Source organism: Theropithecus gelada, chromosome 11 (assembly GCF_003255815.1).
Source record: "Theropithecus gelada isolate Dixy chromosome 11, Tgel_1.0, whole genome shotgun sequence".
NCBI classification, from domain to species: Eukaryota; Metazoa; Chordata; class Mammalia; order Primates; family Cercopithecidae; genus Theropithecus; species Theropithecus gelada.
Window position 1 is genome coordinate 57,963,078 of NC_037679.1, and position 27,121 is coordinate 57,990,198.

The 27,121-nt window shown below is 45.6% G+C and overlaps 1 protein-coding gene across 49 annotated transcripts in view; it reads right to left on the reverse strand.

Moving 5' to 3' along the window:
- The window catches only part of ANKS1B (ankyrin repeat and sterile alpha motif domain containing 1B), a 1,261,968-nt gene that overhangs the window by 15,416 nt on the left and 1,219,431 nt on the right, over positions 1 to 27,121 (reverse strand). For all 49 annotated transcript variants that reach the window (XM_025401059.1, XM_025401063.1, XM_025401103.1 and 46 more), the window contains 2 exons: positions 23,874 to 24,011; positions 1,936 to 2,103 (listed from right to left, as the gene is read on the reverse strand). In XM_025401059.1, coding sequence (XP_025256844.1) covers positions 1,936 to 2,103; positions 23,874 to 24,011 — 306 coding nt within the window. The remainder of the gene's footprint in view (positions 1 to 1,935; positions 2,104 to 23,873; positions 24,012 to 27,121) is intronic.

The following is a 27,121-nucleotide window of genomic DNA, read 5'->3' on the forward strand; positions in this document are numbered from 1 at the left end:
ACGTTTTTGTGGAGGAAGATAGACAATAAACAAGCCATCAGTAAAAAACCCTCAAGTAATAAATGCTACAGAGAATTAAAAGCAGATGACATGCTTGAAGGTGACTGGGTGTCTACGTCAGATTGGGTGGTCAGGACATCCGCCTCTTCAAGTAGCCGAGACCTGAATGACAAGATGAAGTCAGCCATGCAGAAACTGGGGGAGGATATTCCAGGTGTGGGGAGCAGGTGGCATAAAGGCCTCAGGTAGGAGTGAGCATTATATAATCAAGGAATGGGAAGACCTGAGCATCAAAGAGGACTGTGGTAGGGGAATTGCATTCTGGGTACTTGGGGCAGAGGGTGCCATGACTGATCTCTGCTGTGTGGGGAGGGGAGTCTCAAGGAGCTGTACTGCATAGGCCTGGGGCAAGGTGGCAGTGGCCCCAGCTAGAAGAGAGATGGAGGAAGTGGAGAAGAGTGGACGGGACTGAGATATATTTTAGGGGTAGCGTTGATGGGATTTGCTCATGGGCTGGATACAGAGGTAAGGGGAAGATGGGAATCCCGGCTGACTTGTACACTTTGAGCTTGAGTTGCATGGTGAGTGGCTGTGGGGTGGGGAAGATGGTGAGAGAAAAGCTTTGAGGGGAAAATCAGGAATTGTGTCCTGGCCATGCTAAGTTTCAGATGTCTGTGAAGCATCAAGGTGGAAATGTGAAAGAAGTTGGCCGTGTGAGTCTGGAGATACAGAACTGGGAAGCAGTGTGTTGGGTTGGGTCGGTGCTGAGTGGGAGGACCAGGGGCTCAGAGCGTGGCGTTGGAAGAAAGATTTCAGAGGAGGTGCAGCTCCTGGGGATGGTGGGTAATGAGTGATGGGCACGGGAACGAATGGCTGGGGCTGGAGGGAAAGGTCCCGAAAGTAAACTGTCAGGGAAATTTGAGACCAGATGTTGGAGGGGTCATCCCTGTGGATGTTGATATTACCAAGAAGGGTGACAGGGATAGGCCTCCAAAAGAAGACTGAAAACAAGAACTGCATCGTCACAAAAGGAGGTGCCTCCTTGCAAACGTTAAAAATGCCTGCTGCTGTTCCCCTATGACAGTGGAGGTGGGGGCTGGTGAGGAGGAGGAGAGACAGTTCCAGATGGTAGGATTCGGGGGTGTGAGAGCAATGCATTCTGGGGGAGTCCCAGGGTTTCTAGTTTCTAGGATGCAATACGGCAGCCGGGGCAGAAACCAGATGGGAGGCTGGTTGGGAAACTTCCAGCTTTTGGATATTGCTACTACCAGAGGAGGCCGCTTTGAAGTCATGCAAGCCTGTTGGGACAGGATGTCTGCAGAGCCTGTGGGAGGGAAGAGGAAGAAATTCCTGGAGGAAGGCAGATGCTGAGAAGGAGGGGCTGCACCTTCTGAACAGTCACCATGCTGCACGAAGCCTCAGCTGCGGGAGACAAAGCACCCGGGCCATGGCGCAGGCCTTGCATATAGCAGGGCAGCCTGTGCATCCAGCTTCCTCTAGCTGGGGACCGAGGACATCATCATTGTGTACCTCTGCAAACCTCTCTGGAGGCCAGGGGCTTGCAGGAGACTTTGCCCTCTGATGAGATGGCAGCCGAAGCCCCAGGGAACACGGCTCCCAAGCTTTCCCAAACCTTTAGTTAGGTAAAATTCACCAAGAACGGCAGTACCTGCTGCTGACACCCTTCACAGGGTTTCTGCAGGTGACTGAGAAAGTAGATTTCTCTGGAGGCTCCAGGTTGAGAGAGACGGTCCCCAAGACTTGGTGGGAACCAGGTCTGAGGTGATGATGGACACATGCCAGGAGGCGGCCAAGGTAAAGGATGAAGAAGAGGCCCTGGATTCTAATGGCACCCACACCACACAAGGGCCTGGTTAGCAGCCCCTTTCCCTCCTGTTCAAGGTTTTTGAGAACATCTGTATCTTTTTTACTTACCACGGACTTGCGAATGCTAACGCGGGGCTTGGGGATGGGTTTGGAGGGTTTGTTTTCAAAGCTTTCCGGAAGTGTGGAGGAGTGTCCCCCTTTTCTTGCTTGTAGTGCTAGCTGGTAAGCGACTTCGAATGCCTGTCCCAGGGTTAGGATGATTTCGTAGGCTAAATTCTGCAAGAAAAATTGAGAAAGCATTTGCTACTGGCACACTGCAAATTAGAATGGGTGGAATGGCTGAGGAACCCTGAGGGAGGTGAACTAGGGAGGAACTTGAACTACTTCACCAGAGGCAGCAGCGATTCAGTGGAAATCTACGAAGAACAGGACACTCCGGGTCCAACTTAGGGTTTACAGCAGGCATTAGTCACTTGTGAAAAGAAAAATCTTGGGACCCCAAATCACTAAGATAAAGGAAAAAGTCAACTGGGAACCGCATTGGGCAAACCTGCCTTGCATTCTATTCCTAAGTAAGATAGCTACAAAGATAAAAAAGCTACATACCGCCCTCACAATTTGCCCACAAAGAAATTTCCTGTGGACAAAAGACAGAACTCAAAGTCATCCCTCTGCTCATGTGTGAGATAAACGCATATCCGATTGCTTTCTTTGTCCTGTTGTTTCCCTAAGCCAGACTAAGGCATAAGTGACTATTCATGTAAATTGTGTATTCAGTGAAAGACTAATCAGAAACTCAAAATAATTCAACTGTTTGTCTCTTATCTACCTACGACCTGGAAGCCCCCTTCCCACTTCTAGTTGTCCTGCCTTTCTGGACCAAACCAATGCACTTCTTACACATACTGATTGATATCTCATGCCTCCTTAAAATGTATAAAGCCAAGCTGTGCCTTGACCACCTTGGGCACATGTTGTCAGGACCTCCCAAGGCTGTGTCACAGGTGCATTTTTTTTTTTTTTTTAGACAGAGTCTCGCTCTGTCACCCAGGCTGGAGGGCAGTGACACAATCTCAGCTCACTGCAACCTCCACTTCCTGGGTTCAAGCGATTCTCTTGCCTCAGCCTCCCGAGTAGCTGGGACTACAGACACATGCCACCACGCCCAGCTAATTTTTGTATTTTTAGTAGAGTCGGGGTTTCACTATGTTGGCCAGGCTGGTCTCAAATTCCTGACCTCGTGATCCACCCGCCTCGGCCTCCCAAAGTGCTGGAATTACAGGCGTGAGCCACTGTGCCTGGTCCACGGGTGCGTCTTTAACCTTGGCAAAATAAATGGACTGAGACTTGTCTCGGATACTTTTTGGTTTACACACTGATAGGGCACACTTGCTTACAGATCCCCAGTTAGCCCCAGGAGGAGCAGGTTCCACAGCCCACTGGCCCCAGGAGCCCACGCCATTTAGAGCTCTCCCTGTGGGCAGCTGGTTTGCCCCCGAGGCCTTGGAAGGGAAGGAGTTACTACTGGTATTTCTGCTGAGTCCTGGGAGCGCTTCAGCCTTGCCTGTGAGGATGATCCCGCACACACCACAGGAGGTGTTCCTGAGAAGTTTGGGTCTTTTTACCTCAAACTTCTGTGATTCAGTGAACATCTATGAAACACAATCAAAATCTAATTTAGGCCTAGAGGAGAGGCATTAGTCATGCTGGTGTGGCGGCTCACAGTCGCAGCAGTGAGCACGCAAACAGTGCTCCAACAGAGCCAATTCCCCAGCGATTTCTTCAGGCTTTTGCTCTCCCTGTGGGTCCACTCTATATTTTATGATCAAATCAGCAAGAAACAGGAGATTCTGTCAGGCCAGATGCCGTGCCAAGCAGCGCCTGGGAGAAAAGTTCTTTTCCTCCGACCTTCAATCAGTCCTTTTCTCAAGACGATTTCTAGCTTTCTTCTCTTCTCCAAATCTGTATCTTTGATTTCTGCCTTTTCTTCCAAGCACAGCTCTGCCTGGTCTTCTCTCACCGAGAAACCATCACATTGTCTGACCCAAAAGAGGCAGAGTGTCCACCACACCCTGAGGTCACAGAGCGTCAGAAGGGCAGATGCATACTGGTCACAGAGAGCGTTCTGAAGGTCGCTGCGGCAGCTGAGAGCAGACACGGTCTACCCGAAGTTTTCTTATTTCTTTTTTTTTGAGACGGAGTTTTGCTCTTTTTGCCCAGGCTGGAGTGCAATGGCATGATCTCGGCTCACCGCAACCTCTGCCTCCTGGTTTCAAGCAATTCTCCTGCCTCAGCCTCCCAGGTAGCTGAGATTACAGGCATGCGCCACCACGCCTGGCTAATTTTGTATTTTTAGTAGAGATGGGGTTTCTCCATGTTGGTCAGGCTGATCTCGAACTCCCCACCTCAGGTGATCTGCCCACCTCGGCCTCCCAAAGTGCTGGGATCATAGGCGTGAACCACCGTGCCCGGCCATCCAAGTTTTCACTCTGATGAATGTCCCTAGAATGTCTGCTCATGGTTTCTCAAAAATCACAGAAATATCATTCTGCTGACGCTGATACTGCAACTAAGCGGACCCTCTCTGTTCCTGCCCATCTCCACCCTCATCGAGCGCTCTGGGAGCCCGATTCCCACACTGCCGCCGGGGAGATGTGTTTGTGATTGCTCCCATTTGATGGTGATGGAAAGGAAGATGCAGGATGGCGCCTTCTGAGGCCATGGGGAGGAGGCCCAAGGGTTCTAGACCAACCAGATGTCAGATCCATGCCAGATCTACTGTGATGGTCTCAGAACCAAGTGGGGAAAATGCCTCTGAGCTTGAGAGTTGGTTTGGGAGAGGATGTATCTGTCTCCTTTAAGTGAGTTGTCAGGAAATACTGACCCTACAAGACAGACATCTGCCTGCTGGAGATACTGCACCTTGCACAGCAAGCTGAGCACTTCCTTGCAATGAACACTGAGCCTGTGTTTGCCTCCAGAGATGAGTCAGCCTAGTAAATTAGTAACGCACCAGCAAATGATAGTGGAGGAGGCCTGAGAGACAGCTCTGACCATCACTGCACAAAGAGGGCTGAGCTCTTTCCACTGCCTACACTTGGCACTCACGTCACCGTCAGCTTTGCCTCTTAGTGTTTGCGTGGGTCCCCTCTGAAAGGCAGGCAGGGCTTCCGACTTCTGTAGTCTCCGAATGAAGATGCAGGCTCTTGCTCTTGTTCATGCTACTGTGGAAGATGGCTGATTTCCATCTGTTGGGGACATGTACCAGATATTCGTGTTCTGGGTGGGAAACTAGACTAAGATGAAGGTGTGAGATTCAGTGATTCTGTAACATGTGATCTCTATCTGCTGTAACAGTGGAACTTAATGAGTGTGAATTCCTTTATCATTAACCTAAAAATAAGTTAGTGCAAGTGAGATCTACTTAAAGCTCCAGTATCTTCAAATTAAAGTAAGAAGACCTTCATTTGAGCAAGTGAGGTTTTTCACATGACTATGGGAAGCCTAAAGGTTTTGGGAGAGAATGTTAGAAGTCCTGCCCTTTCATTTTTAATTAGTTCCTGGCATTAGGAAACTGCTCAAATAAGACACAGAGACCAGACTTTTGGATTAAGTTTTTCTACCTAATGGCTTCTCCTGGTTCCGCTTGCATTTTCCTTGACATCTTGCTTTGGTTTTATTTGAGAATGCTTTGCAGAGTTTCTTTTGTGATTATGTATAGCACAGGATTGGACACTGTTACCTTTCCTCTTTTGTCTGCAGCCTTACTGTTTGTGGTACTGATGCTGGGTGCCAGGAGGGTCCATCGGCACTGAGACGCACCTTTCAGGCACTCTGTTGCCCATCCCGACACACCAGTGCCCTTTTGGGGAAACAGATGCTCATCCCATGGGACCTGAGGACACATGTGTGAATGGGGAAAGAACCCCCATCTTTTTGTAGGTTCATTTCTCCTGCCGCTCCTATCAACATTCCTACTATCTGAAATGGGAGAGTTGCTATCATGTACGAGGAGACTCTACTGGGATGAGGCTGAAAATTATATTGTAAAATCAGAAGGCCTAGGTGAGAAGCCCATCTTGCAAACCTCAATGATGCTGGCTGGCTCTGAAGAGCCCATGGTGACACCCAGAAAATCTGAAAGCCCAACTGTCTCTGCCTTCAACATATTATCCCTGCAACTGTGGGGAGGCCAGTGCCTGGTAGTGGGCCTGGCACATTGCAGGCACTGAAGGAATGCTTGCTTGCTTGCTAAATGAATGAATATCCAAAGGACGAGCTGGAGTAATCATAATATTTCTAGTTAATACTCAGTCTAGTTACCATTAAGGGAGAACTTAATAGGTGTGAGGGATGTGCCAAGCCTTATCTTTGTTTCATTTAAGTCTTCCCATAATCACGTGCAGTAGCGTATTATCCTCATTTTATAGATGAGGCAATGCAGGCTCAGAGGGGTGAAATAACTTTCCAGACATCACAGAGATAGAAAGTTACAAAACTTGACATGAGCCAATATCTGTGCTCAAAATCCCCTGCTCTTGGCCCAACCCCTGTGTCTACCCTGCTTGTCTCTAAGATGACTGCCATCAACTCTCCCCTCCTGTGCACACCATGGTGTTTCCCTGTTGAGAAGCTGAATCTGCTCTTTGAATCTGGACTGGTTTTACTGACTTGCTTGACCCATAGGATGTAGCAGAAGCAACATGCTGAACTTGTGAGGCTGAATCATGAGGAGTCTTGCAGCTTCCTCCTGGGCCTCTAGGAACGTTACTCTGGAGGAATTAGTCATGTAAAAAGTCTCACCATCCTGGCTGGACACGGTGACTCACGCCTGTAATTCCAGCACTTTGGGAGGCTGATATTGTTTAGCTGTGTCCCCACCCAAATCTCATCTTGAATTATAGCTCCCATAATTCCCACATGTTGTGAGAGGGACCTGGTGGGAGGTAACTGAATCATGGGGGAGGGTCTTTCCCATGTTGTTCTTGTGACATTGGATAAGTCTCACAAGATCTGATGGTTTTATAAATGGGAGTTCCCCTGTACACGCTCTCTTCCCTACCGGCACATAAGATGTACCTTTGCTTCTCCTTTGCCTTCCACCATAGGCCTCCCCAGCCATGTGGAACTGTGAGTCCATTAAACCTCTTTTCTTTATAAATTACCCAGTCTTGGGTATGTCTTTATTAGCAGTACTAGAACAGACTAATACGGAGGCTGAGGTGGGTGGATCACTTGAGGTCAGGAGTTCAAGACCAGCCTGGCCAAAATGGTGAAACCCCATCTCTTCCAAAAATACAAGAGAAAAAATTAGCCAGGCTTGGTGGCAGGCACCTATAATCCCAGCTACTCGGGAGGCTGAGGCAGAAGAATTGCTTGAACCTGGAAGGCAGAGGTTGCAGTGAACTGAGGTTGCACCACTGCACTCCAGCCTGGGTGACAGAGCGAGACTCCATTTTTTTTTTTTTTTTTTTTTTGAGACAGAGTCTCGCCCTTGCTGCCTAGGCTGGAGTGCAATGGCGCGATCTTGGCTTACTGCAACCTCTGCCTCCTGGGTTCAAGGGATTCTCCTGCCTCAGCCTTCCAAGTAGCTGGGATTACAGGCACCCGCCACCACACCCGGCTATTTTTTGTATTTTTAGTAGAGACAAGATTTCACCATGTTGGCCAGGCTGGTCTCGAACTCCTGCCCTCAGGTGATCCACCCGCCTCAGCCTCCCAAAGTGCTGGGATTACAGGCATGAGCCACTGCGCCTGGCCGAAACTCCATCTTAAAAAAATAGAAAAAAAAATAGGTCTCACCATCCTGAGATCATCATGCTATGAGGATGCCTGAGCTAGCCACAAGGAGAGGCTGCCTGGACAGGAACAACGGTTTCAGCCAGGCCAGCCCAGGCTCCAGATTTGGGAGTGAAGGGGTCTCAAAGACATTGGAGCTCCAGCAGACATCACATAGAGAAGACTCAAGGCCCAGACAGCTGGCTCCAGTCGGACTCCCCCAGCATCTCCAGCCATTGCAGGCACCCTGGCTGAGGCCCCAGATATTGTTGAGCAGGAGTGCCACACCCAGTCCAGATCCCTGACTTACAGAATTGTGAGCATAATAAATGGATGTTGTTTTATATTCTGGGGTGGTTTATTACACAGCAATAGATAACTGGAACACCATGTGATGCTGCAGAAGGCTGGCTGGACCCTCATTCAGACCATAGGAAGATGACCCATGAGCCCAGGAGCTGTGATGAATGCAGCTTAGCCAGGAGGCCAATCCTGGAGCCACCCCGTCCCCATGCCTGGCTGTCCTGGCTGTGGGGAAGCTGGCTGATCACAGCGAGCACTAAGGTGTCCCATCCCGTCTGCTGGCTCAAACCACAGTGCTGCAGTGAAGTCAGCAAAATCATGCTCTCGTCTCCACTTACTACCTCCCTTGGGCATCAATTCAAACTCACTTAGCTTTACCTTTATTACCTCACATCTCTCTAATGCTGTAACCTGGCCTGTCTCTGACCTTGGCTCCTCCTGCCTCATATAAGCTCATTGGAAGATACTTGCCTTGGTCTTCTAGCATAATTCTTTTGAGACACATTTATTATGGCAATTGATCTGCAGTATTTTCTACCTTACAGAGACCACCAGTGAAAGAGGGCTGCATGTGTGTGCATGTGTGCACGTGTATGTGTGTGTGTGCATGCGGGGTGCAGGTGTGAGGGTTGATTACTGAAAACAGCATACTCTGAGCCTTGGTTTTCTCATCTTAAAATGGGGATAATACCACACGCAGTACCCACCTAACTGGATTGTTCTGATAATGGCTAATAATATTATTTAACTAAATGGCAATACCGGCTAGCATGTATTATTTACTGTGTGCCATGCACCACGCCAAGTGCTTCAACATGGACTCTTTAATTCAATCCTAACCACATCTGTATGCCGTAGGTCTATTACTTCCATTTTGCACATGAGATAATTACGCTCAGAAAGGTTAAATAACTTGCTCATGAAGTCAGCACCCAACCAAACTGGGCTTTGAATCCAGTTGTTCTGAGAGGCCGTGCTCTTCTTGACCATTACACCTTAGAACTATACATTAGATAAAATAAAAAAATTCTCTAATCTGTTTAAAAAAAGTTTAAAAAACATGAGCCAACTGAGCTTCCAAGTGACTGACCCATCTTGGCTGTGGTGAGGTCACCTACTGGCCCATTTGTCTGGGTCTCGTGCCCAGCCTCTCTGAGAGACAGCCTCCAGGCCAGGGTGTACTTTGTGACTCGACAGAGACCATCAACACAGGAATTCTTCATCTTAGCCAGGCGTGCACGCCTGTAATCCCAGATACTTCGGAGGGTGGGTGATGTAAAAGATATGACGCAACTCCTATCCTTAGTAGTGGCTATTTGGGAAGAAGGGCAGGGAGTCCCAGTCCAATGGGGAAAAACCTCCTCAGAAGCACAGGAATTCTCCTCTTCCCTTCCCTTCTCTTCTTTCCCGGGGATTTTTTTTCTTTTTCTTTTTTTTTTTTTTTTTGAGATACGGTCTCACTCTCTCACCCAGGCTGGAGTGTAGTGGTGTGATCTCAGCTCACTGCAATCTCGCCTCTGGGGTTCAAGTGATTCTCCTGCCTCAGCCTCCCAAGTAGCTGGGATTACAGGTGTGCACGCCTGGATGATTTTTGTATTTTTTTTTTGTAGAGATGGGGTTTCACTGTGTTGGCCAGGCTGGTCTCGGACTCCTGGCCTCAAGTGATCCACCTGCCTGGGCCTCCCAAAGTGCTGGGATTACAGGCATGAGCCACTGTGCCTGGCCAGGGATTTTGATCTGCAAATTAAGAACTGCTACATTAGAGGAGCTTAAGAAACGATGGTATCATAAAGATAAATCCTAATGCAATCAGGGGATGCAAACTTGCTTTTCTTGTGCAAACTGAAGATATGCAGGTCAGCCTTATATTTACTGTGGTTTCTTCAAGGCAGTCATGGATATTGAACATCACCACAGATATTTACCAAGCTCCTTCCATGTGTTAAGGGCTGTGTCCCTGGTGCCAGGCCCATGCCTAGCCTATAGACAATGTCCAGGAAGTGCTCACTGAATGACATGGGGGAGCGAAAGGGTCCATCAAGTCTCTCATTACATCCAGAGAAGGCTCATGGACAGACAAAGAGATCTTCCTCACCATCTTCCTGCATCTTTGTCCCCGAGGCTATACCCAGCATATTCATCAGCCTAGTATGAGAAAAACTGTGTCATAAATGGTGGGCAATCTGTCCCCTAGAAAAAGCTCTGGCCACCAAGGTAATTAATTTATTTTAACTGGTACATCACTAAGACTTTTCTGTTTCTTAGTTTGAAAATCTCTTAGGCACAGGGGTTCACTGATATATGTGCAAAAATATTCATTAAAGTGTTTAAATTTTCATTATTAGAGGACTGATTAAGTAGAATACTAGGTAGCCATTTAAAATGAAAACTGGAGGTGGGTCGATTGCCTGAGCTCAGGAGTTCAAGACCACTCTGGGCAACATGGTGAAACCCTGTCTCCACTAAAATACAAACGATTAGCCAGGCGTGGTGGTGCACACCTGTAATCTCAGCTGCTTGGGAGGCTGAGGCAGGAGGCTTGCTTGAGCCCAGGAGGCAGAGGTTGCAGTGAGCCGAGGTCACACCACTGCATTCCAGCCTGGGTGACAGAGTGAGACTCCATCTAAAAAATAAAATAAATAAATAAATAAATAAATAAATAAATAAAGGGTTAAAAGACTATGTAAGAATATATGTATGCATATACACATAGATAGGATCTGTATACATGCATAGAAAATAGCGATATGGATCAAATGTGAATAGCAGTTATCACTGCATATTGAGACTGGATGATGTGTCTCTTTATATTTTGTATGTTTTGAACTTTATTTAAATGAGGATTAATCATTTTTACAGTCATAAAATATGATAATTTTGATCATTAAAAACAAGAGAAAGTCTTTTGAGTTTAAAATAGTCTTATTCTTGCTTTTTTTTTTGAGACAGGGTCTTGCTCTGTTGTCCAGGCTGGAGTGCAGTGGCACAGTCATGGCTCACAGAAGCCTTGACCTCCCGGGCTCACATGATCCTCTCACCTCAGCCTCTGGAGTAGCTGGGACCACAGGTAATGTGTCATCACACCTGGCTAATGTTTGTATGTTTTTTAGAGACAGGGTTTCAACATGTTGCTGAGGATGTATCTTATTCTTTCTGCTTCACCTTGGGGTTCTGAGGGTCTCTTCATTCTCTGGCTAAGACGGCTGGGAACTGCTTTCCAGCAAAATCTGGTCCCTCTCTGCAGGTGCTGTCATGGCTCACCTGTATGTGCCAGGAAGCTGCCCATTCATTTGGCAAAGAATCTTGTTTAGGCTTTTCAGTTTTCACACCGGATGCCAATTCTAACATCTTCTCAGTGAGACTTTAAAGTATCAAGCTCTTCCTTTAAGCTGCAACCCTAATGCGTCTACTCTAAGTGCGGAGTTGACCCTCTAGTGGTCCAGCTTCTGCCAAGCCCAAGTGAAAAATGCTGTTATGTGGATATAAACTTATAGACATGCAGTCAATCCGCTCTTGTAGCTGTGCAAAGTTTGATCTCTGCACGAAGTCAAACTGCCTATGAACTTGAACCATACTTTATTTCCTTTCATAATGATGATAAAGCAGTGGCAGCAGCAGCTACACACGATATTGTCTACTACATCCTAGAGACGAGGCTAAGTGCCTTCTGTGGATTGTCTACCCCTCACAACACATCATAGAGGAGGAATGACCATCCTCATTTTACGTGTGAGAAACTAAGGATCAGCGAAATTGACAACTTGGCCAAGTTCATACAGCAGAACCAGGATCCAAGTGCAGATCTGACTTCAGATTAGCCAGTGTTTCATGCCACTGGGCCATCCTACCTTCACTGCTTTCATGAACGTGCTGGTGTTCTGTGCCTGTTTCATTGAGGCACCCTCTAGAACACCACCTTGTGTTTTGGAGATTCACTGTACAAATGTTTGTGAAGACATTATTACACAGTATCCCCTCATGGGGGCCTAGGACAGAAAGTTCTTTCATACTTAAGCCGTATTAAAATATTGTTTTCTGAAAGGAAGGGGTATACTTTTCTTTCAAAGAAATACAGAGCATAAAATTACTGCATTTCCCTTTTTGCCTTGACCTTCAGGAAGCTCAGAGCTAAAAGCTCATAGCTAGAGAGAGCTCAGCTCCCATACCTTTACAGAACTCCGTGGTCTGTATACTGATGCTACAACTTTTCCCTTGATATGGAGCTTCCTTGTAGTCTGTATTTTCTCTAATTCAGATTTGTGTATAAATATATATTTTCAGACTACTACACCTATTCATGTAGGTTGTCTTCAATCCTTTATGGAATGAGGCATGGTAGAAACAGTGTCCATTTGTTCACTTAGATATTTATCCCAGGGCTTACTTTGTTGAACGCATTGCTGCCCAAATGGCTGACAAGGTATGTCAGGCATAAAGCTTCATCTCTTCTGGCAAATATGACAAAGGAGGAAGGAATCTGAGGAGGAGGCCATCTAGGGAGGAAAGGCCCTCCTGGCCCAGGCTGGGAGTTGCTCTTTCTGAGTGGACCATTTTGACCTGCCTGGTTTGCATTACCATTAGAAAAACAACAGCCACATTTTCATGACTGGAATGGAATGAACAAATGTATTCATTCCATAGCATCAGAGAGCTGCAGGCCCAGACAGGAGTCATCAGAAGCTCACCCACACCATGAAGAGGGCCCAGATGCAGACACGTTCAAAGGAAGGGCTGTGTCTGTATGTGGGAGCCCAGGGCAGAAAAGCTCGGGTGTCATAAAGTACCTCAGGAGGTCTGCTAGAAAAGTGTCTATCAGTGAATAGAGGTCATAAACAGAGTCCCTGGATCACCTGCATAGGCCAGCTCCATCATGGGCTACCTACCTACAGCACCTATTGCCACTGAGAAGTGGGTGTGGTCCAGGTGACCTGTCGGTCCCTTTCTACCCTGGGAGTTTCAGGATTCTCTGATTAGAAGGGGCTATCTTTTACCCAGGGAACTACAGATTCAGTTTAGAGATGCATGCACAGTTGATGCTGTGCTAAACAGCGGCATGTTACCCAGAGGCCAGACTGCAGGGCTCCATAACCCACAAGCTAGAGCTCAGACAGGCAGTCACCACCAAGGGGCTGCCCTTCATCTCAGAAAACATCTTCATTCCAGCAATCACCCCCAAATGCTATTCCGAATGGCCAAGCATTTCATCTATTATAAAATAGCTTTTGTTCTTGGCAATACACGCGTTTGCCATCTCCCACCTTTGCCTGGTGAGTTACTGCTTATCCTTGAAAACTCACCTTGGGCATCACATCTCCAGAAGCCTTATTTGAATACCCTTTCCTGTGCCCCCAATCCTGGCTAAGTTAGGTGCCCCTCCTCTGTGGTCCCACAATACCTTAGGCACAGCCCTACTTACTGCGTGATATTTATTATGATTTTCTCTTTGTAGGGCTGATTCCCCCAGCTGACTGAGCTCCTTGAGGGCTCTGGTCTCACTAGCCTTTGCATCTCTAGGGCTTTGAATAGGTCAGGTGCTCAAGAAATGTTTGTTGGCTAAACACAAAAAGGAAGTTGCCTGGTAGGTCCCTAAGAGAAGTGAACTTGCACCTTAAGGTTAAGAAAAGGGGGAATATGGATGGCCAGAGCCAATTCCTTCCTTCTGTCTTCTCTCCCACAGGCAGACCTGAAGAACAAAAGCTAGACAAGTGCAGATAATGCCACAGAGGGCCTGAAGACACAAGACGTTTTTTTTCAATCTGGGTTCTCAGTGGGGTCTCCAGAAAGAAGCGACATTTCTTTTTAGGCTATATTTTGCTGGTACTTGTTTTTTTAAGACCTGGGGTAAGCCTGGTCTACAAGTTGCTTCACCCACGTCCTAAGGCAAAAATAACTTCGAGAATATTCTAGGCAAAGTCACAGACTTCATTGACATCTCTTTAGCTCTACCTATAGTTAGTTCTCTCAAGTACCAGCCAGAAATGAGTCTTCATAGACTGTATAGAAATAAATAGTGCCCAATCATAGCCTTCAGCATTTAGAAAGAAATATTAGCAATTCTGCTAAGATGTCTATCTGGGCCAAGATGACAAATCAACTGGCCAAAATGCAGGTAGCTTCTTTAGGGCTAATTTTGGCTAACTAAAAGAGCCACGAGATTCCTTTAGCTCCCTAATTATAACAGGGGCAGATGAAGAAAATTTTGAAAATACAAAGAATAAAGGAGAAAATAAAATTCAGCTACGAAACTCCACTGTTGGGATATGGCTATTGCTAACATTTTGGTGCATTTTCTTTTTATATTTGTATATACACCCAGATACTTCCATTTCCTATATGAATATTTAAATATGAATTTAAAAACTAGAATACTTTGAGTCTAAAATCATAATCATACTTTATATGCAGTCTCATAAGTTGCTTTTTCGTACAACATTATCTCATAGTTGGTCTTCACATGCCATTACACGTTCTTCAAAAACCAGATTTTTAAAGGGGGCGAGCATTCCACTGTATCTGCTGAGGTTTAACTTTACGCCTCACCCCAAGTATAGGAGATTGGGCCCTGCTTTGTTAAACCATGACTTGCTTTCTTATATTAATAGCATTCCAGGTTCTCTGTGGATGGCATGCACTGCCGCCCCACACACTGGTCACCTGTCTTCATGGAACCACAGCCCAAGGTGGCTGGCCAGCAGCCCTGTCACATCCATCCAGAGGGACTGGCCTGCCTGGGAGGAAGAAACATGCAATCTTTATCCTGTGACTTGGCCAGGGTTTGTGGAAAGGCGGTATAGGAGGAAGAAATGCCAGACTTCAACCTCTCCCCTGCTCCTCAAAAGTAAAAGCTCCAGTGGAAGCTGTAGGGAACTCTTCACTAACTTTTTGTTTTTTTCAAGACAGGGTCTCACTACGTCACCCGGGCTGGAGTGCAGTGGCGCGATTTCGGCTCACTGCAACCTTCGCCTCTTGGGTTCAAGCAATTCTCCAGCCTTAGCCTCCTGAGTAGCTGGGATTACAAGTGCCTGCTACCACACCTGGCTAATTTTTTGCATTTTAGTAGAGATAGGTTTCACCATTTTGGCCAGGCTGGTCACGAACTCCTGACCTCAAGCGATCCGCCTGCCTCGGCCTCCTGAAGTGCTGGGATTACAGGTGTGAGCCACCGCGCCTGGCCTCTTCACTAACTTGTGAGGCCTTGGACATGGGTCACTCACCAGATTCAAACCTTTTACATTTGAACCCTTGTTGTTTAAATCTTTCTCAAATGGATATGCCTGTTTCCTTGGTATAGTCAGCACAGTAAATATAAATGGCTTTTCCTTTACTTATTGCAGGTGCCTACCTGATACCCCGAGTTCACTATTCTAAATTGAATGAATGAGTTGCCATGCCTCTACACTGACCACGTGTTCACACAGACTAAATGTCAGGCTTCCAACCTGCACCTCCCTCCTTTCGGAAAGCCCACCATGCTGGCTGCTGGTGCACTGCCCGGGTGGCATGGATCTGATTTTGTTGTAACTATTTGCTTGTGTCCCTTCATCTCCTGCTGGATCATGAGCTCCTGGAGAGCAGGGATGTGTGTCTAACGCATGGCAGGCACTCTATCAATACAGGAACGCATTTTATATGGAATCTGACCTTTGTCCTCAGATGTGGAAGAATGCAGCAACAAACATATGTTGTGAACCAAAAACTGGGACATAAATCCTCACACAGGGTCTGACAAGAATATAATCATCACTATTAACTGCTTCTGCTACTCCCCGTGTCCTCAGCAGCTAAGAGTTATTGGACACCATGTGCTGGAAATGTGAATGTGTCACCACCTTGTTTAATCCTTGCAATCACCATAGGAGGTATCCTATTATAATCTCTATTTTACAGATTAGGAAACTGATGATTAGAGGCATTCTTTTTTATTTTTTGAGTCAGAGTCTCACTCTGTCACCCAGGCTGGATTGCAGCGGTGCCATCTTGGCTCACTGCAACCTCCACCTCCTGGTTCAAGTGATCCTCATGCCTCAGCCTCCTAAGTAGCTGGGATTACAGGTATGTACCACCACGCCTGGCTAATTTTTGTATTTTTAGTAGAGATGGGGTTTCACCATGCTGGCCTGGCCGGTCTTGAACTCCTGAGCTCAAGAGATCCACCCACCTCGGCCTCCCAAAGTGCTGACATTACAGGCGTGAGCCACTGCGCCTGGCCTTTTTTTTTTTTTTAAACAGAGTCTCATCCTGTCTCCCAGGCTAGAGTGCAGTGGTGTGATCTCTGCTCACTGTAACCTCCGCCTCCCAGGTTCGAGCGATTCTCCTGTCTCAGTCTTAGGTTCAATGGATTCTCCTGCCTCAGCCTCCTGAATAGCTGGGATTACAGGTGTGCACCACCATGCCTGGCTAATTTTTGTATCTTTAGTAGAGACAGGGTTTTACCATGTTGGCCAGGCTAGTCTGGGACTCCTGACCTCAGGTGATCCGCCCCCCTTGGCTTCCCAAATGTTGGGATTACAGGCATGAACCACTGTGCCTGGCCTGTGGCATTCTCGCCCAAACTATGAGGCAAAGAGCACGGATCTGTGATTCAAAACCAGACTGATTCTAAAGGCCACCCCCTGAACATGACACTTGACTGACAGTTATTTAGAAGTGGGGGGTACAACAAATACCTGCATAAATGCTGCAAAGCAATCTGTGAAAACCGTTTCAGAATGTCTGGTTTCTAACTTTACAAAAAAATGGGATCAATTTAAGGCACTGATAACTTTGTCTCCCTACCCCCAAAATAGGGATGAGAAGAAATAAAGATTATTAATCTCTGAATATCCAACCACCTTTGTCTTTGTGGCCTGGTTAGTTCTCAGTGATTTATGCCAATGGAGAGGAGATGTGGATAAATGAAACCCAGCACTGTTAACTTATCTATTCTTTTTTGGGAGGTGGTGGTGGTAGTGTAGAAGGACCATTGGGATGGGATGCTGTCTTTTTTATTCCATCAGGGCCATTTGCTACTCTTAGGAGCTGCGTCCTTCCTGCAGCTGACTTGCTGATGAGTTTCAGCTGGCTGGACAGGACCAGGGAAATGCTTCTACTTTACCCGTAGGTTGCCACTTTGTATGTGGAAGAGTAACCAGGGAAAGTGTTTGAGTTCAATTTTTAAGGGCTCTATGCACTGTGACATTTTCTTATATTGCCATATCTTTTCACAGTATCACAGTCAAATACGTTGAAGGCTATTTTTAGGTGGAGAAAATGAGAAACAGAAGGAGAGAGATCACCTGCCTCCATGATATTAATTCAGTTGTCGGAGGTGAACTAACATCAACAATGGCAAGAATTCTTTTGCATCTTTAAGTTCTCACTTTGTGGGACAATCTCTGCAACATAAGCCATACATATTTTTCTTCAGGGACCTCAAACTACTCCATGGAAGTAATCTTGGCATTTAAGAAAGTGCTCAAGAATTTACATTTTTCTTTTTCTTTTTCTTTTTTTTTTTTTTTTTGACAGAGTCTTGCTCTGTTGCCTAGGCTGGAGTGCAGTGATGCAATCACAGCTCAGTGCCTCCCAGGCCCAAGCGATCCTCCCACCTCAGCCTCCTGAGTAGCTGGCACTATAGGTGTCTGCCACCATGCCGGGCTATTTATTAAATTTTTTTTTTTTTTTTTTTTGCAGACATAGGGTTGCCCTATGTTGCCCAGGCTGGTCTTGAACTCCTGGACTCAAGTGATTCTCCCACCTCAGCCTCCCAAAGTGCTGGGGATTACAGGCATGAGCCACTGTGCCCAGCCAGGAATTTAAATTTTATTAAACTGATGAGAAAATCAACAAGCAAACTCATAGCAGAGCCAAAGTTGGAAGTGGTGTTGGTATCACTGATCACGACCACGTGGCGGATGCTAATGTTTTCCTTGCCCCACACTTTGGCTGGCTTCGTGCATATGGATGGGAGAGTACTACAGAAGGTGATCACACAGTCGGCTGACCATGTTTTCCTGCGTTTTGTCACTTCTGTTTCTCCAGCTTAGATCCTCGCATGGCCCACGTTCAGCCAAGAAAGCACAGGGAAGAGGGAGCTCCGTCTCCCACATGTCCCGCCCACCCTGCACCATGTCTTCAACATTCTCTACGCACTCCTGAGGCCGTCTCAGCCTTGCCATGTGCTGCACACCGAGGAGCACAGGATTTGGGAGTTGCAAGCGAAAAATGAGCATGGTTAAAAATATCAAAGACTGCAAACATATTCTTTACAGAGGAGTGAGAATTAGCAAGGGTCTGGCGGCAAAGCCATGGCTTTTAATGCTATTAAAAAGAAATAACACCTTTCAACATTTAAAACTATTGAATGAGGCTCTTCTCAGATATTTGATACAAATCTGATACTCCCATGGGGAATGCATCAAAATCTTTCTATGTTGACCTATATCAACTCTCTGTTACTGAGAAATCTAGAATAACTGGCAAATAAAATACAGAAGACAACAGTTTTGAAATTACCTTGGTTGTCCCTCTCTCTCACCTATAGTGGCCTTCTGAGGACCATCACTTCAGCCTTGGGATCTGGTGGCCACTGAAATACCCGTTCCCTCTCTTGCATTCCATTTGTGTAGAATTCTCTCCACTCATTTAAGAGCAGAGGAGAGAAAAGCTGAGTCCATTTTTAACTCTCACAACTCCTAGTCTCATAACACATCCTTCTTTTCTGCTCACCCTATGGTTCCCTCTTCCCCAAGTTCTCACTGCCTAGAAGGTGAAGTTAGGGGAAGCTTTGGTTCTACAGTGGGTGAGATGTGTTCCAGGCCTAGCAAGTTAGCTTTGTGATTAGAAATCAGCTCCAACAATAACGGGAGTGTAGACTCCAGAATACAGAAAAGGCTTGGTGCTTGCCTGTGGGTATATACTCGCTTTTTTCTTGACAACCCTAATTCTGTTTTGCTCTAGTCTTTTTATTTTCATCTCCCCATCATTTAAAACCAAAAATATCACAAGCTGAATTTATGGTAGATTCCAAGCAACAAAAACAGGCTTAGAGATCATCAAATGTAACATTTTCCAAAATGTGTTCTGCAGAAGGCTACCCCTGTGGGGTGCTCTCCAAAAAAAAAAAAAAAAAAAGGCTGGGTGCAGTGGCTTCCGTCTGTAATCCCAGCACTTTGGGAAGCCGAGGTGGGCGGATCACGAGGTCAGGAGATCGGGACCATCCTGGCTAACATGGTGAAACCTCATCCCTACTCAAAATACAAAAAATTAGCCGGGCGTGGCAGCATGAGCCTGTAGTCCCAGCTACTCGGGAGGCTGAGGCAGGAGGATGGCATGAACCCGGGAGGTGGAGCTTGCAGTGAGCTGAGATCGCCAGCTGAGAGCCTTCCAGCCTGGGCAACAGAGTGAGACTCTGTCTCAAAAAAGAAAAAAAAAAGGCTACCATGGTCAAATAAGCTTGAGAAGCCCCACACGCTCCACCCCCTGCTTGCATCTGAGCACATTCAAGGCCCCACAGAGTCCTACAGTACATAAACTACGTTAAGCTCACATCCTAGCTTCTGTGGGGGGGCTGCAGGCCTACTTTCCCGGACTACAGTTTCTATGAGAAAATGCTCTGAACTTCAAATCTAACTGTCCATAAACTGGAAACTTCCTAAACATCACTGAATTTTCTTGATGATATCAGATAAAAACATAGGATATGTGATAACAGTACATAAAAACACGTGACCCATAAGAGGTCTTTAAGGTCAAAAAAGCAGTAACTTCACAATTAAAAATGTATACATACTTATTCAGCTAAAAGGTTAAATGTGTATTTGAGGTATTATAGGTTATTCTTTAGTTGGGTTTTTTTTTTTTTTTTTTTTGCCATTTGGGGCAGCCCAGGGGACTGATTCATATCAAAAGCATTTTAAGCCTTCAAGACTGGACTGGTATTGAACTGCCCTACATAAAGATACAAAATCCATGCTCAAAGAAGCTTTTTTTAGTGCAAGTGAAGCTTGTTGCATCTCAGAATTGCTCAAAGTCTCAGGTTAAGGCTGGTGGCCTTTGTTACTAATTTTGAGGTTTGACAAACTGTGTTCACCTAGAGAAGATTAAAATGGAGGATCTGTGTAAGATGAAAGTCCTTTGGAACTGATATGAGAATCCTAAGCTAGTAATGTCTACATTAAATCAAACATCTGGATGAAAAGATAAATGTTGAAGCAATTCTCTACATGTTTTTCCAAGTGTATGGGGGATATGATGTTCATCATAAAACGAAACAGTCGACTATTTCTTCCCCCAACATTTCACCTCAGTATTCTGGTGTCACATATATTTATACATATAGCTAATAAACTCAAGGGGGCAGACAGTCCACAGAAACCCATTTTAGTTTGATATGGAAAAATGCTTTAGATACTCTGATGAAGGCAAATTATGTATTACCTTAAAAACCAATTTTATTGAAAGAAATGCTGTAATACTTAGGAAAAAGGTGGCATTGATCCTGAAAAGTATCAGAATATTCATGTTGATGTTCAACGCAAACACGGTCTAGAGGCAGCAAGGTTTGGGGAGTCAATGTTTTCTTTCTGCTGTTTCTATTTTATTTTATTTTATTTTTTTTGAGACGGAGTCTCGCTCTGTCGGCCAGGCTGGAGTGCAGTTGCGCAATCTCGGCTCACTGCAAACTCCACCTCCTGGGTTCACGCCATTCTCCTGCCTCAGCCTCCTGAGTAGCTGGGACTACAGGCGCCCACCACCGCGCCTGGCTAATTTTTTGTATTTTTAGTAGAGATGGGGTTTCACCGTGTTAGCCAGGATGGTCTCGATCTCCTGACTTCGTGATCCACCCACCTTGGCCTCCCAAAGTGCTGGGATTACAGGCTTGAGCCACCGTGCCCGGCTTGCTATTTCTATTTTAATGTTTATTTATTGCTTCCACTTTTTCAATCCTTTCATAATGGCAGTAGGAAAACTTTGGAAGATAAATACACATCTGACAAACCTATCTTATGTCTTTTAGCAGAAAAAGGGTCAGGCTGTTAACTGACGTCAGCAGGCAGGGAGAGGGAGGAGGTGAAGGAACAAATGCTGAACACCTGTTATTTATGAAGCACTCTACATATGTTCTTTCATTTCACTCCTGGCAAAAACCTGCAAGGTAGAAACTCTTGTCTCTGTTCTCTAGCTATGAAAATTGGGACTCGGAAAAGTCCAGCAACTTCTCTAAGACCAGGGAGTAGACGGATAGCTGATTTGGGATGTGAACTTTGGTATTCCGTTCTTTCCATGACATCAGTCCAATCCCTATAGAGAAAGGTGTTTCACATAAACCAAAATAGATGTGAACAGGATGATATTTGACTGTATAAAGAAACAATCACATTTTACAAGAACTGCAAGTTATGTTTAAGGCACCAGAAACCTAACACTGCACATCCTTGTAAACCCTGAATGAAATGGCTTTAATCAACACTTTAATCCCATGCAAACAAATGCTTCCTGAGATATTTAGAGTAGCCTTGCAGGGCGTTGCTTTGCAGTCTTTACTGTTACCACATACTACTTTTATATTACTCTCCTCAAGCCTCCGCAAATGGAAGGGATTTTTTTCTTTTTAAAGGCCCATGATCATTCTTTCCCAGTTTCAATGTTTAAAAACCAAAAGGGGTGAGGAACATGTAGCACGATACAAATGCTCTGAGCATGAGCTGCCTGACTCACGGACCTTAGGCTGGTGTAGATTTTGGATTACAGTTGGCCTCGGCCTATAGGTGTTCATCAGAACGGGAAAACGTTGCTTCAGGCAGTCTTCTACCGATGACATTGAACTGGGGGCTGGCCTCTCATGAATATATTAATAGGTGATTCCTGATTCTTTAAATATGTATATTTCAAACCCAGTGAGCAGAGCAGAATCATCAAACTTAAGTGGCATTTTCAAATTCTTCTGATTATTAATATACTATATCAGAGATATCCTCAAGCAATTTGTACCACCTCAAGGGCTTATCAATCTTAAAGAAACATTTGTTGTTTCTTTTCATTGTTTTCATTTTCCAAGTTAGTAATATATGAGCTAGTCTTTTAGGTTTAATGACAAGTATGGCTATAAGTGGAAGTGGTGTAATCCTGTAAGGATGTCATTACAAGACTTTTTTTTTTTTTTTTTTTTTTTTTTTTTAGCCCAGGCTGGAGTGCAGTGGCACGATCATAGCTCAGTGAAGCCTCAATCTCCTGGGCTCAAGGGATTCTCTCATCAGCCACTGGGACTACAGGTGTGCACCACCACACCTAATTTTTTTTTTTCTTTTACTAGAGACAAAGTCTCACTATGTTGCCCAGGCTGGTCTTGAACTCCTGAACTCAAGTGGTCCTCTCAACTTGGTCTCCCAAAGTACTGGGATTACAGGCATGAGCTGTGCCTGGCCAAGAGTAACTTTTTAAAAAAATTGAGACAGGGTCTCTCTGTCACCTGGACTAGAGTGCAGTGGTGTGATCAGAGCTTACTGCAGCCTCGAACTCCCACGCTCAGGTGATCCTCCCACCTCAGCCTCTCAGTTAGCTGGTACTACAGGCATGTGCTAATTTTTTTTTTTCTTTTGCATTTTTGTTGAGATGGGGTTTCATCATGTCCCTCAGGCTGGTCTTCAACTCCTGAGCTCAAGTGATCTGCCCACCTCGGCCTCTAAAAGTGCTGGGATTTCAGGTGTGAGCCACTGCACCCGGCCAAGACTAATTTCTGAATGAGCATATGGGCCAAACCTTGGAGTTCCCAATTACCACCTGTAGGTATCTAATGTGACTCCTATTCAATATAGAAGACTGCAGATTTGTATGAGGCAAACACACCTATTATGCCCTAGTACTTAGAAATGGCTACTAGAGAAACCGACAGACATAGTGAGGGACAAGGGGGCTGTAAGACCTTTACTATGTTTTGGTGCCAGAGAAACAAAGGAATTTCTCAAGTCTGAAAAGTGAAATTAGTAGTTGAGTAATGGCAGTTGAGATACTAGGTAGGGTTGGTGTTCTAAGTTGAATGGAAGAATGAAAATATTGAAAAATCTCTGAAGAGCCTAGTCTGCCAAAATGTACTTGGTGTTATGAATGGAACTGTGACCCACTCAAAATTCATATGTTGAAGGCTTAACACGCAGTACCTCAGAATGTGGCTGTATTTGAAGATAGTGCCCTGAAAGTGGTGATTCAGTTACAGTGAGGTCATTGGGGTGGGCCCTGATGCAATCTGACTGGTGTCCTTACAAGAAGAGGAAATTTGGACCCAGACATCCAAGCACAGAGGAAAGGCGACGTGAGGACACAGCAAGTAGGCAGCTGTATTAGTCTGTTCTCGTGCTGCTAATCAAGACATACCCAAGACTAAGTAATTTATAAAGGAAAGGGGTTTAATTGACTCACAGTTCCACATGGCTGGGGAGGCTTCACAATCATGGCAAAAGGTGAATAAGGAGCAAAGCCACGTCTTACATAGCGGCATGCAAGTGAGAGCTTGGGCAGGGGAACTCCCATGTATAAAACCATCAGATCTTGTGACACTTACTATCACGAGAACAGCACAGGAAAGACCCACCCCCATGATTCAATTACCTCCCACCGGGTCCCTCCCATGACACGTGGGAATTATGGGAGCTACAATTCAAGGTGAGATTTGGGTAAGGACACAGCCAAACCATATCAGCAGCCATCTGCAAGGCAGGGAGAGAGGCCTCAGAAGAAACCAAACCTGCCGACACATTGGTTTTGCCCTTCTAGCCCCCAGAAGCTGTGAGAAAATGAATTTCTGCTGTTTAAGCCCCTCGGTTTGTGGTACTTTGTTATGGCAGCCCTAGCAAACAAATACACTTGGTATGTATCTTAATACCGGGTAAACAAGCCAAGCTAGCATGTTAACTATAAGTTGGGCTTTCAACACAGTCCAGGCCCATTTTGGAAAGTCTTTAATCTGTTGAAAGGGGGCAGGTACTCACCACATCGAAGGCAGTAAACACGTGACAGTAGTGGTGATTGGACTTCAAATCTTTTGTGATATAGGCAAATGTTGAGAGGTCTTCTGGGTCCTGGGCAGCACAGGAGATATTACGAATTTCATGCTCAGCAATTATGTTCTGGAAGAAATGACATAAATGATCATAGTTTTCCTCTGCAAACTAGCATATTTGACAACCAAGACAAGTAACCTGGGAAGCAGTTGCTTTCCTTCTTTCTGGAGTGTGCTAGACTAGCAACACTCAAAGTGGTCCACTGTATTATCTGTGGGTAAATGAATGCCAGATCTGGAAGAAATATTTTCATTTAATTAAAAACAATCTAACACAGTCATATCCTGGAGCTGCAGTTCTCACCAGGTGTTGTGCATGGAAGCAGTCTGGATGGCAGCCACTTTTTTCTTTTTTGAGACAAGAGTCTCACTCTGTTGCCCCTGGAGTACAGTGGTGCAATCACTGCAGCCTCCCACTCCCAGATTCAAGCAATTCTCCTGCCTCAGCCTCCCGAGTAGCTGAGACTACAGGCGCATGCCACCACACCTGGCTAATTTTTGTATTTTTAGTAGAGACGGGGTTTACACCATGTTGGCCAGGCTGGTCCTGAACTCCTGACCTCAGGTGATCTGCCTGCCTCGGCCTCCCAAAGTGCTGGGATTACAAGTGTGAGTTACCATGTCTGGCCTCCACTTTAAAAAATAACAGTAATTACTAAGCATTTGACTTTCCATTCCCCGTGTCCACCTGTAGCTGTGCAGCACTGCTTTCTGCTAATTCTGTAAGGAAGGGAGCATCTGTCGCTTTCTCTGCGTGAGAAGAGATCTGACCCAACGAGGCTCTTCAAATCCCTTGCCATCATGCTTGCACATTGTTCTTGTGTCCTGCTCCTCCTCCCTCAGAGCAAGGGCAGGTACTGAAGGAAGCAGGCAGGTGGAAGCCTCAAGGTGCTTTCTCCATGGAAACTAAGGTGCAGGGGCCTGATAAGAGAAATACCACACTGCAACATTCAGGCCTTGGATGCCCTGCTTGATCTGGGCCCTGTGGCTATATAAACAACACTTTCCTAACTACATCCACTGTGTATAATTAGGAAGTGGTGCTGTTGCTGCCATAATTACTTCACAGGTGAAGCAACTGGTACTCAAAGAATTTAAGTGCCTTATGCAGAGCAGGTGCTGGGTTGGGACTGAAATTTAGGGTTGTCTGACTGTGGAGCTCAGGCTCTTTGAAATGCATTGCAATGCCCTTCATTGTCTCCACCTCCCTCTTACTGGCTTAACAAGAATCGCGTTTTTTCCTCTCTAGCATCTCTTTGTGCCTTCTTCCCCGGTGGGAGAAAGGTTGAAGTACCATTGTCCTGAAGCACAAAATAACCACGAAGCAGCTTGGCTGCAAACCCTGCTAGAAACTTCTTTTGATACGTAGATGTGTTTAAAAAGAAAAAAATAAAAAAATTCACATAATCGTGCAATCATTTTTTATCTTATAATATCCCACTTATGTTTTTTTTGCAGTTGTCACAGATGTAAAACCCTCAATGCTTTAGTTACTCTAATTACCTTTTAATTGCGCTGTCTTAAAAAACCTGTCGGCAATACAGTGTTCCGTGTACAACCATCAATGCCTAAAAATGCTTACAAAGTGTCCTTCCCTGCCAGCAGCCCCAGCAAGTACTTCATGTCCCTCACTTAACCAAGCTGAGTGGTTCGGAGGCAATTACAGAATTAAAACTCGCAAAAGAAAATTAAATTAAGACATTTTTCACCGTGGTCTTGTGTGTTGACATTACACGCAGTACTCTGTCAAAAAATAACTCAAATTGCAATTGGAATCCCATAAACAAGTAACATTCTATTGCAAGATAAGTTTCAAACTAGAAGGTGATGATCCTTTTCTGGCATCCAGATAGCATTCCTTCAAGTAGAAAACCAAATTAGGGATGGGTGAGTCTTCAAATGAATGTTAAAATGAGAAAAAGGTGCAATGTGAGGTGCTGTGGGAGTCTCTGCCATTATCTTGATTGGGGGCACCCTGGGAAGCCTGGGTGGATTTGGTCTCACCTGTCCAGGAGGCACTGCCACAGGAAATAGATGCTTCAACTTTTACTAAGTTGGCATTTTGTGTTCTGGAGATCTTTTGCAAGATCTCAAGGTAGATCCACTTCTTGGGAAATGAAAAGTGCTCTGTGATTTTTATTGCACTGAACTCCCTGAATCTTGCCAACTCATGGGATGCCACTCTTGACAATTTCCAATGGTGCATGGCAGCACTGTGGCCAGGGGTAAAGTTGCAAAGGAGGAAAAGTATATCTTTGCTGCTCTCTCCTCCTCTGTCTTTGCTGACCCCTGAATTTTCTGGAGCCCTCTTCTTCTCTTTCTCTTTTTTTTTTTTTTGAGACAGGGTCTTGCTCTGTTGCCCAGGCTGGAGTGCAGTGGCACCATCTCAGCTCACTGCAACTTCTCAGGCTCAAGCAATCTCCCACCTCAGCCTCCTGAGTAGTTGGGACTACAGGTGTGCACCATCAGGCTGGCTTATTTTCTGTTTTTTTTTGGTAGACACGGGGTTTCGCTATGTTTCCCAGGTTGGTCTCCAACTCTTGGGCTCAAGCAATCCACTTGCTTCAGCCTCCCAGAGTGCTGGGATTACAGGTGTGAGCCACTGTGCCTGGCCTAGTCCCCCCTGTTCTCTATTCCCCAGGAGCCCAGGACTGTCTTTTAGCTGCCCAGGGAGGCCTGATCTCTGTGATGCTGCATGTTCCAAAATCAGCCTCCTCTCCAACTGTGGAAACTTCTACTACTCTATTCTCATTGTCTAAGCTAGAAGGAAAGCTCATGCTAGTAAAACTATTCTATATTCAGGTAGGAATAACTGATCACTGTGGTCATCCTAACTGGCACTTAAAAGATGCTCTTGAATTTGTATTGATAGCCTACGGAGGCAGATATTTTTGAACAGACTTTTGTGATATATTGCCAATGCCAGAATGGGGTGAGGACCTGGGATGTCACTACTGAAATACTGCCATCACTCTGCATCGTCTACCTGTGCAGAATGGTGAAGCCAGTTCTCTACATGCAGGACAAATCCAAGGCCAACGATACTACAGTTGTCTGTATGGAGACTAGATGGTAGACTTTCTCCTTGGAGAAGAAGCCAAAGAGGAAGACATTCTTTGCACCTCCTGTCATGCATTTATGAGTGGCTTTTCCACAAATTAAAAAGTGATGTCATGA